General features: G+C 38.4%; 1 protein-coding gene across 3 annotated transcripts; it reads right to left on the minus strand.

Moving 5' to 3' along the window:
* Positions 1 to 7,491: 7,491 nt before the first annotated feature.
* Positions 7,492 to 11,695, minus strand: LOC122736820 (tigger transposable element-derived protein 1-like). 3 transcript variants are annotated; one of them, XM_043979223.1, is made up of 3 exons: positions 11,557 to 11,695; positions 10,266 to 10,482; positions 7,492 to 9,922 (listed from the first exon to the last, which is right to left on the minus strand). In XM_043979223.1, the coding sequence occupies exon 3, from the start codon at positions 9,909 to 9,911 to the stop codon at positions 7,632 to 7,634; it is 2,280 nt and encodes a 759-aa protein (XP_043835158.1). In that variant the 5' UTR covers positions 9,912 to 9,922; positions 10,266 to 10,482; positions 11,557 to 11,695; the 3' UTR covers positions 7,492 to 7,631. The 3 variants fall into 3 exon arrangements, with proteins under 3 accessions (XP_043835158.1, XP_043835159.1, XP_043835160.1); XM_043979224.1 differs by having other exon boundaries at positions 10,173 to 10,482; XM_043979225.1 differs by lacking the exon at positions 10,266 to 10,482 and having other exon boundaries at positions 11,557 to 11,692.
* Between the last annotated feature and the right edge of the window lie 7 nt (positions 11,696 to 11,702).

Consider the following 11,702-nt stretch of genomic DNA (forward strand, 5'->3'; position numbering starts at 1 on the left):
CAGACACTTACTAGATGTGTGACCCTGGGCAAGTCACTTAACTCCAATCGCCTTGTGCTAAAAAAAATGGAAGTTTTAGCTGAATCATTAGAGAGTTGAGCGCATGCTACTGAAGCAGCTTTTGAAGGACCGCCCTTTTGGGGAGGAGACCACGATGAACTGTGGTGCACCTGCTGCTGCCCAGAGAGCGTGGCCAAGCACATGTACTTCCGGGATGCCAACTTAAAACTAAGAGTGAAAACGGAAGTTGGTGCTCTGTCTCACACACTCTGGCTTGACGGTGCGGTGAGCTTAGTGATCGGCTCTGGTTCTCGGCCTGGCAGGCAGTTTGGGATTCAGTGAGTTTTATAAAAGAATATAGACTAAGTTTAGATCTAAGATTATTCATTTGTATTTCTACTTTCCTATTTCTCTAATCAGTATCACCTGTTTGTTGTCTAATTAATTCCCAAACAATAAAAGCTAATCCCTCACTGATTAAAGCTCAGAGGCTTCCTTTTCTTAATGGTCTGGGAGATATATAAGGGAACAGTTAAAAGGGGAGTTTAGGGGGTGCCCATTAATTGGGGAATGGCTGGACAAGTTGTGGTATATGAATACAATGGAATACTATTGTGCTGTAAGAAATGATGAGCAGGAAGAGTTCAGAGAAACCTGGAGGGTCTTACGTGAGCAGATGATGAGTGAGATGAGCAGAACCAGAAGAACATTGTACACAGTATCATCAACATTGAGTGTTGACCTACTGTGATGGACTATATTCTTCTCACCAATGCAATGGTACAGAAGAGTTCCAGGGAACTCATGATAGAAGAGGATCTCCAAATCCAAGAAAAAAAAAAGAAAGAAAGAAAGAACTGTGAAGTATAGATGCTGATTGAACCATATTATTTCTTTTGTTTTGGGTGCTGTTGGTTTTTTTTTTTTTCTATTTTGAGGTTTTGCATCACTGCTCTGATTCTCTTGTAACAGGATTAATGCAGAAATAGGATTAATGTTATTATGTGTATATATATATATGTGTGTATATATATATATGTATATGTATAGAGATATATAGATATAACCTATATCAGATTACCTGCTGTCTAGGGGAGGGGGGAGGGAGGGGAGGGAGGGAGAAAAATCTGAAATTGTAAAGCATGTATAAACAAAAGTTGAGAACTATCTTTACATGTAATGGAAAAAATAAAATACCTCATACATTAAAAAAAAAGGAGTTTAATGCTCTTATATCCAATTTTAAATCTCACAGCCTTAAACATCCAGGATCATCTCAAGTCATCCTGATATATATATATATATATATATATATATATATATATATATATATATATATTTGTTCATTCATTCGTTTATTTATTTCTCTTGCCACTGGACCTAGATGGCTCTGGAGGAGAGAGGGAGCTTGGTGATTTGCACAGCCCTCCCTAACTTAAATTCAATTCAGTGCAAGTCATGACCTCACCCTGATGTCAAGGTCCTCTTTGAGAATGAAGGACAAACAACAACAATATCTTTCCCCCTAAATCTTCCCTCACCCCCTACCTCTCCTATTACAGAAGAGGCCAACCCCACCCTCCCAGTCCCTCAGTCTCACAACCTAGGAATCATCCTGGATTCCCCTTCTACCCTCACCCCGAACCATATTCAAGCTGTTGCCAGGGCCTGTTGATTTCACCTTTGCAACTTCCCTCCACTATGGTCCCTTCTCTGCAATTGCCACCACTCTGGTGGAGGTCTAAATTTTCTCACACCTTCATTACTGCAATAGGCTGCTGGTAGGTCTAACTCCCTCAAGTCTCTCCCCACTCCAATCCATGTTCCATTCAACCACCAAAGTGATTTTCCTAAAACCAAGATCTGATCATGCAAAATGCTGTTTGGCATTCAAAGCCTTTCATAACCTCACCTCCTCCTATCTTACCAGTTTTTTTACTCCTCATTCCACAACATGATAGTCTTCCAGCTGGTGACACTGGTGCCTTGGTAGTTCCACAAACAAGACAATTCATCTCTTGGCTCTGGGAATTTCCTTTGGCCGTCCCTCATGCCTGGAATGCTCTCCTTCTTCTGCTCTGACTACTGACTTCCCTGGCTTTCTCCAAGTCCCAACTTAAATCCCACCCTCTACAGGAAGCCTTCCCCAACCCCTCTTAATTCTAATGTCTTCCTTCTGTTAATTATCTCCTATTGGGGGCAGCTAGGTGGGGCAGTGGATAAAACACTGGGCCTGGATTCAGGAGGACCTGAGTTCAAATACAGCCTCAGAAACTTGACACTTACTAGCTGTGTGACCCTGGGCAAGTCACTTAACCCTCATTGCCCCCCCCAAAAAAATCTCTCCTATTTATCCCTTATATAACCAGCTTTGTTTATATTTGTTTACGTGCTGTCTCCCCCTTTAGATTTCAAGATCCCTGAAAGCAGTGACTGCCTTTGGCTTCTTTTTGTATCCCCAGTGCCTAGCATAGTGACAAGCACATGGTAGGTGCTTGAAAAATGTTTATTTTCCAAACTGAATATGACAAGTCTTTCCTCCTGCCCTTCTCAGCAGACATCACTGGTTGCTCTTTTCCACCACTGTCCCCCACTGTTGCTATTTCCCATAACTCCACTTAGCTTCCAGAAGATTGTGGTCATCCCCCCCCCCCACTCCTTTCTTTGTCCTTTGCATTTCTGCTATTCTCAGCCCCTAGGTATAGGGATTCTTAACCTTATTCTATGCTATGGACTTCTTTGGTTGCTTGTTGAAGCCCATGGATTCCTTAGAATGTTTATAAATGCATAAAATGAGATACAGATGATTTTAAAGGAAACTGACATTTTGAAACAGTTGTCAATATATTTTTAAAAAAGAATAAGTTTTCGGATCACAGGTTAAGAACGCCCAACTAGAGCAGGAAGTTTTTTCTCTTTCTTGGAGGACCAACTCTTTAACAAGTACCTCATATGATAAAGGAACTTGAGCCATGTTTTAGGACTCAAAAACACATTCCTGTCATGCCTATGACTACTTTTGCATACTGTTCCCTACAGAACTAAGCCTTACGAGTTAGGAGTTTGGGAGCTATAGGAAAGTTCTCTCCTTGCATCTTGCAATGTACCTTTCATTGCAGTATTATGTGGCTTTGTGAAAATCTATTAGCACTCACATCCCATCTTGACAGTGCAAAAGGCTTGGAAGAGTGCCTCGCTCTCAGATTTTCACTGTCCTCAGGAGCAGTTGGGACAGTTTATTCAAATTATCTAGGGCGATTTCCAAAAATATCTAGAAAAGGGAAAAGATGGAGCTGGTTCCTCTGGGTACAACTATCTTCATAGCCAGAGATATTTCTCTTGCTCCTCAATGAACTTCTTCCTGACTTCTATTTTTGTTCCTTTTTTTTCCCCCAGGGCAATGAGAGTTAAGTGACTTGCCCAGAGTCACACAGTTAATAAATGTCAAGTGTCTGAGGCCAGATTTGAATTCAGGTCTTCCTGAATCCAGGGCCAGTGCTTTATCCACTGCACCACCTAGCTGCCTCCTCTATTTTTGTTAATAGCACAACCACTATCCTGAGCACAGACTAGAAAACTCAGGAATTGTCTTCTTCTTCATTTTACACGTTCAATTATTTATTAGAATCTATCATTTCTTGCCTTCACAATTTCACTTGAACCATCTGCTCTCTACTACTTCTCAGTCTCCTTTATTGGATCTTTATCCATGTCACAACCATGATTAGTGAGCGAGTGTCCCTTAAGACTCTATCCTGGGCCCCTTTTCTCTTATCAATATCTCATTTGATAATCTCAGCTCTCATGGGTTCAAGTATTATCTCTATGCGGATGATTCCTAGATCTATATACTCAGCCCCAGCTTCTCTTGAACTTCAGTCCTGCATCGCCAACTGCACAGTGGGCATTTCATGCTGGATGTAATGTAGATATTTCAAACTTCAACTCATTATCTTCCTTCCAAAACACATCACTCTTCCAAATTTTTCAATTACTTCAAAGGAGTAATTCTAATTTTTCCAGTCACTCAAGTTCATAACCTCTTTCATCCTCATTTACTCTATATATCTAATCAGCTACCAAATCTTGGTATTTCTACTTCCACAAATCTCTTGCATGAGACCTTTTGTCTCCATTCATCAGCAACTACTCTAGTTCAGACCCTTATTGCCTCTTGCCTAGACACTTTCAATAACCTAATTTCTCTCCTTGCTTAAAATGTTCCTCATTATGATCTATTCTCCACACAGCTGCCAGTGATTTTCCTAAAGCACAGATCTGTTCATGTTGTCTCCCTACTCTAAATTCCAGTGGCCCTGTTACTTGTAGGAACAATCATAAACTGCCTCATTTGACACTTGAAGCTTTTCACAACCTGTGCCCTTCCTACCTTTCCAAATTTCTTATGTCATTGGTCCTCTTCTAGAATGAATGATGAACAAAAAATATTACCTCCCCCCCCCCAGGTATTGTATACTTTCTCAAGTATAGACAACAGTCAATAAAGTCCTGATCTGTAGTGTGATTTTGTTGTTGTTGTTGTTTGTTGGGGTTTTTTTGTGGGGCAATGAGGGTCAAGTGACTTGCCCAGGGTCACACAGCTAGCAAGTGTCAAGTGTCTGAGCCTGGATTTGAACTCAGGTCCTCCTGAATCCAGGGCCTGTGCTTTATCCACTGTGCCACCTAGCTGCTCCCTGTAGTGTGATTTTTAAGGTGTAAATGCTCACAATGACAATTTAACAATGGCTTTAGCAGAGTCCTTGTGAGCTGCCAACCATGTTACCCTGTACTATTCCCCTTATAATCCCTCATGTCCTTCAAGACTCAGCTCAAAGGCTACTTTTTGCAGTTTTCCTGGTCATCCCAGAAGCTAGTGCCTTCACTTTCTCTTCTAAGGTTATCTTTCATTTCTATCAGCAATGTTTATCCCAGTTACTGGTACCTAGTAATCTGCTGATTAATTTGTTTCTATTACCATTGTCATCAACCTAGTTCAGGTTCTCATTTACCTCTCCCCTCCTCCCATACATCCTACTTGCTATCAAGTTTCTCTTTGTAAAATGTAGATTTAGATCATGGTATTCCCCATTGAGAAATTGTGAATCACTTTCTTTCATTTACCAAATAATGTTGAAATTCTTCAGCTCAGGATTCAAGAATCTTCATACTTTGGCCACAATTTGTCATTTTTAGCCACATCACATTTTGAACTATTCATCTTAATGAGCTTTAACCTGAACAGAATTTTTTGCTCTGCCCTTAACTTCTACTTTTCTGCCTTGACATTTACACTATCCTTCCACTTTGCCCCATTCTAATTCTCAGTTTTCATTCAAGGCCCAACTTAAATGCTATTGTCCAGGAAGTCTTATCTAAAAGTGATCTCCTTTTTAGAATTTCACATTCTACTTAATATTATGGGGTGTGTGTGTGTGTGTGATTCTCACAACCCGGTGAAGTGCTATTATAATCTCCATTTTACATTTAAGGAAACTGAGGCAAACAGATGAAGTGACTTGCCTAGGGTCACACAATGAGTAAGCATGTGAGACTGAATCTGAAATCAGGTCTTCCTGATTCCAGGCCCAGCACTCTATCCACTCTGCCACCAGCTGCTCCTAAGTTACAAGTTACATGATCAATGAGAAAATATTAGCCTTACAATAAAAAAAGTTCAATATTAATTTCATTGCTTAGCCTCCTGGTCCACATAACCTCTCTTTAGGGAATGCTGAAACAATTTCTCAATGTCAAAAGTAGAAATGACAATGTGAAATTCAGTGGAGATATCCTACTCTACTGCTTGTATTTGTATTCCTAACACTTAGCATAATTCCTGGTACATCAAAAGTGCCTAATAAACGTTTTGCTGACTGATCTGATGCCCCATCATAGTATGACTCTGGATTCTCTGTTATGTCAACAGAACCCAAGCTTAGGCAGTTCCTGCCAACCTGGAAAAACTTAGAAGTTCAACCTACCTAAGTTTAGAGATACTTGGCATTAGGTGCTTTTCTTCTGACATAGCAACTCATGAACATCTAGGAAGGCTCAGAAAGATTGAAATTTTGGTGGATTCTCTAAGTACTGAAGAAGTAGTGGCACATTCCTTTATGGAAAGGTTTTCATATGAAAACCTTTGTTGACATTAATCATTCCTTAGAGTATATAAAAATGTCTATTCCAGGAATTATTAAATTAGCTGCAATTACACATTTCAGTTAAGGTTCATTATTATGCCTCACAAACACTTCATTGGTAGACATACTTCTCTACAACTATAAAAGTTTCCTTGGATAAAGCACTGGCCCTGGATTCAGAAGGACCCAAGTTCAAATCTGGCCTCAGACACTTGACACATACTAGCTGTGTGACCTTGGGCAAATCACTTAACCCTCATTGCCCCCCCCCAAGTTTCCTGAAAAATTATCTTGAAACTTTACCAAAATAATTTTTTAAAAATCTGGAGTTATGCAAAGAAAATTTCTGATTTATGTTATTACATTTTAAGTAGTATAAATACTTTCTATTTGTAAGCAATAGTTATAACATTGAAAAACATTCTTCTCCCTTAATTATAAATACATTACCTTTTTTTAGGGGGGGAATAGTGGATTATAGAAAATACACCAGACTTTTAGTTGGAAAGACCCAGGACTATGTCAATTATTTACTAGCTATTTAATTTCTGCAATTCCGTTTTCTCTGTAAAATGAGGCTAATACCTATCTGCTATTTCGAAAGGAATTTTGTACAATTCAAGTAAAATTATATATTTGGATCTAGAAAAGACTTCAGAAGTCATTTAATCCAATCCCCTTATTTTATAGAGGAAGAAACTGGGGTCAAATGGGGACAAGTAATCCGGTGGCAAGGTCCTCCAGTAAATAGCAAGACCAGGACTAAGTCAAGTTTTCTAACCACGAAGTGAGGTTTGAGAAAGGCATTATATTCCATTAGAATTTTGAATGTTACCTCTATTTTATCTTTTGTGTCTCTCTTGAACTATTCCTTAGAATAGTTAAAAGGGCATAATCCACTTCAATATCTCACTTAAAGTATGCCTTTTGATGAAAACTGAACATTAAATAATGGCCAAGAAGCTTAGCTCTGGAAAAAGGTTGAAAAATGTATCTCCTTTGCAGAGGTGGGGGAATGAGTCTTGAATACTTTGCATATTTTTATAATGAAATGATATTTAGTTTTGCTACACTGGTGTATTCCCCATTTAAAAAAAATATTTGTTAAAAAGGGGATGGATTGATGGCTGGGGGAGATATACAGGGTGTTTCAAAAGTCTTAGTCAAGTTTTAAGCTTCACAGATAGATGCTGATTAGTGTGAATAATGAATCCTGTGAAGTGGCTGTGTGATTTGAAGCTAAACTATTTGACGTTATAATTATATGTAAAATATAGTAATTAGTTCCAGCTAGATAGAAATATGCAAACATATTTAAGTTTTTTACTGTTTATTAACATAACAACAAAGGATAAGAAAAATGTACTTTTGATTCAAATTTATTACAAAATAATGGTATAGCTATACAAAGCAAAATTAAGAAAATAAAAAAATTAAATTACTGAATATCTTACCTAAAGATAAGCCTACACTGATATGATGAAAATATTGTTATTCTTGTTTAATATATTTTAGCAGTGTAGACTGAATTGTCTTCTCTTTCTTTAAATCTTCATACATACGCTGGTAGGTGCAAAGAGCTTTATCCACATCTTGGTGAATTTGCATTCTTCTATCAACATCAGGGTCAGCATCCATAATTTTTTGCTTCACAACTTCTAAAGCTTGAAAGATATCTTCAAATTCTTTGAGAGTGAACTCTTTCATTTGCACATTATTTGCTTCTTCGGTGTCATCGTCAATATCTTCAAACACTCGTTGTTGCTCTAAATGAAGAAAATCATCAGTGGTCAATTCTTCTGAGTGAGATTCCAACAATTCTAGGACATTGTCACTTTCTAGTTCATCAAAACCAAGTTGTTTTCCTGTGTTTGTTATTTCTTCTATAACAGCCTGCTTTTGAGAGAGAAAACCTTCAAAACTACTATTTGCACAATGGGGCAAAATATACTTCCACACTTCACGCATGTTGTTTGCAGTTATTTGTTGCCAAGCATGATGAATATTTTCAATTGCATCTCTGATGTTATAATTTTCCCAGAAGTCAGTTAAAGACATTGCATCATTACCTATAGTTTTAGTAGCTGCCTGTTCGAAAATTTTTCTTAGGTAGTAGGCCTTAAATGTTGCAATGGTTCCTTGGTTCATGGGTTGCAATAAAGATGTTGTGTTTGGTGGCAAAAAAATTACTTTTATATTTTCACACAATGAACTAAGTGTAGTTGGATGACCTGGGGCATTATCTAAAATCAATAATGCTTTAAAGGCAATGTTGCTGTCTTTGCAATATTTTTCGACAGCTGGGCTAAAATAACTTGAAAACCAGTCTTCAAAAATAGCTTTAGTCATCCATGCTTTCTTATTTGACCTCCAGAGAACTGGAAGTGATTGTTGGTTGTAGCCTCTCAGAGCACGAGGATTTTGGGACCAATAAACAAGCATTGGTTTTAATTTAAAATCCCCTTCTGCATTACCTCCTAGTAAAAGTGTTAGGCGATCCCTAGACACTTTAAATCCAGGTTGAGTGTTTTCTTTTTTGGAAATGTAAGTTCTGGAAGGCATCCTTTTCCAAAATAAACCTGTTTCATCCACATTGAAAATTTGTTGATCAGTGTATCCACCTTCTTCAATTATTTTCTTCAAAACATCAGGAAACTTAGCTGCCATATCCTCATCTGTGGTAGCTGCCTTTTCACTGATTTTAACATCATGCAATTGACCTTGATTTTTAAAGTGAGTGAAGCAACCACTGTTTGCAGCAAAAGTTTCTTCATTATCTATTTCATTTCCATTTTCTTTCTCTACCTTAAATAAGCTTGGAGCATTTGTTTGCACGGCTGTTTTGCTATGAGGAATGTGTTTATCATTGCAGTCTTCAATCCATACAGTTAAAGGAGGCTCCATTTCTATCATCGTAACACTTCTATTCCTTGTAGTTGTCTGTAAACCACAATAAGCTGATGCAACATTGTCTTTTTCTTGTATTTCGCCTGTGTGTTTTATGATATTCTGTACCGTAGACTCAGGCATTCCTATGTCTTGTCCTGTTTTAGAGTTATCATGACCACATTCGCGTTCAAAAACTGTCACGTGATTGGTAGACCCTTTAAATCCAGGTTGAGTTTTTTCTTTCTTAAAAATATAAGTTCTGAAAGGAATCTTTTTCCAGAATAAGCCTGTTCCACCCACATTAAAAATTGGTTGATCAGTGTATCCACCGTCTCCAATTATTTTCTTCAAAACATCAGGATAGTTGGCTGCCATGTTCTCATCAGCATTGGCTATCTCTCCAGTAATTTTAACGTGATGCAAATGAACTCTATTTTTAAAGCGATCAAACCAACCACCACTTGCAGAAAAAGTTTCCTCACTATCTACTTCATTTCCATTTTCTTTCACTGCTTTAAATAAACTTGAGGCTTTTGTCTGAATGGCAGCTCTGCTAAGAGGAATGCATTTTTTATTACAATCATCAATCCACACAGCTAAAAGACGTTCCATTTCTATCATTGTAACACTTCTATTCCTTGTAGTTGTTTGCAAACCACAAAAAGTAGATGCAACTTTACCTTTTTTTTTAATTTCACCTGCATGTTTTATAATATTCCGTACCGTAGATTCAGGCATTCCTACATCTCGTCCTATTTTTGAGTTACTATGACCACGTTCATGCCGTTCAATCACATCACATTTTTGTTCTAATGTAATAACAAGCCTCTTTTTTTTCACAGTGGCAGTGTTTCCATCTGAAGTCTTCTTCCTTTTGTCCATTTTGTTATGGGCTTAAAAAAAAAATGAACACAACTGTTGGTAATATGGTACACAGTGACAAATCACATCAATAACCTATGACATATATTGCAAGCTAAAACCTTTGAATAGCATACATTGCATTAGCTGATTTTTGGCTCATGTTAAATTCAATCTCTTTCATTTTATAAATTGCACTAAACTGGATTTTGAATAATTTGAACTTGCATTACTCATGACCTAACTGTAATAACTTAAGAAGTATAACTGCTATAAACTTACAAAAAAGTGACCCTGGAAGGGTTATTTAAAATTTTTAAATATTGATGTTTCTTATTAAAATTCTACATAACCACCCTCTTGTGCTTCACATACAAATGCAGTGCTTTCGATTTCAGCCACGGTTTCTTTGCTTGCTTGGAGTCTCCCAAATCTATGTTTATATTGAAATGAGTCAGTTTCCTTTAACTTTTTCATCTAGTTGTTAATTAAATTTCTGTGGGAAGCCTCCTTATAAAAGAAAGTGAATTTTCTTCTTATTGCTGTTGAGAATGCAGTTGACTTTCTTCAATGTTTGCTATCCTCAGAGTGACTGAAACAAAAAATTAAAATTAAAAATGTATTATTCAAAATTAAAGAATTAAAAAAGAAATAGAAATTAATAAACTTTAAAATAATGTGGTTCCTCACTCCCCTCCCCAAGTTAGTAAGTGGTAGAATGGATGAGCATGGAGTCATGAGGAACTGAGTTCAAATCCAGACCTCACATACTTAACAGCTATATGACCCATGGCAAGTCACTTAAACTGTTTGCCTCAGATTCTCCATCTGTAAAATGGGATGGGATATTAATAGTACCTACCTTCTAGGGTTGTTGTAAGGATCATATGACATAATAATTGTAAAGGGCTTAGCACAGTGCCTTGCACATAATAAACACCCCATATAAAGATTAACTGTTATTATACAGTCTCAGATATTTACAACCTATGTGACCCCAGGCAAATCAATTAACCTATTTGCCTCAGTTTCCTCATCTGTAAAACGAGGATAATAATAGCACTACCTCTCAGGGTGGTTGTGAAAATCAAATGAGGTAATAATTGTAAAGTGCCTGGCTCTCGATAGGTGCTATATAAACGTTTGCTATCATTATTATTTTCAAGTTAAAATTTAAAACCAGCACTATGATTTTTGGGACACCCCTCGGGGATTGTCTTCATTCTTTGTACTTGTCTTCCCAGGGTCTAGTAGTGCCTGGCACACAGCAGGTGGTTTTGGTTTTGGGAACATATTTATGTGTCACTGCACTAGGTGTGAGTGGGAGAGATAAAATTTTTTTTAAAAGACCAGAGCACAAAATTTTTGAATAAAGGACATAACGTCTATTAAAGATACCATTTAACCTGTTACCACACATTCTGTGTCCCCAAATTCTGGGTCCGTGTCCTGCGTCTGCAGCCAAACCGCCCGGGGTTGGGAGTGGGGGTGGGTGGGCAGAAAGCCCTGCCCCCCGTCCCCGGCCAGCGCCCAGAGGGGTGGCTCCACACTTGATGACACTTTCCTCGGGGGGGGGGGACCTTCTAGCCCAGGCCCAGTTAGACAAGCCGACACAGATTGCAGGTGTGTGCGCCCCGGGCCGGCGAGCCGCTCCCCGCAACTATACCTGGGACTAGTGAGTGCAAGCCCCAACCGATCTTCGGTGCTGTCCGAGGGAGTACCCGTCCTCTGAGGGCGGCGGATGCTGGAGGGCGGAGGCAGCCTTAGCGACCGAGGGAAGCGACGCCAACAGAAGAGGAGCGACGGATCCAG

Source organism: Dromiciops gliroides, chromosome 1, assembly GCF_019393635.1.
Source record: "Dromiciops gliroides isolate mDroGli1 chromosome 1, mDroGli1.pri, whole genome shotgun sequence".
Lineage (NCBI taxonomy): Eukaryota > Metazoa > Chordata > Mammalia > Microbiotheria > Microbiotheriidae > Dromiciops > Dromiciops gliroides.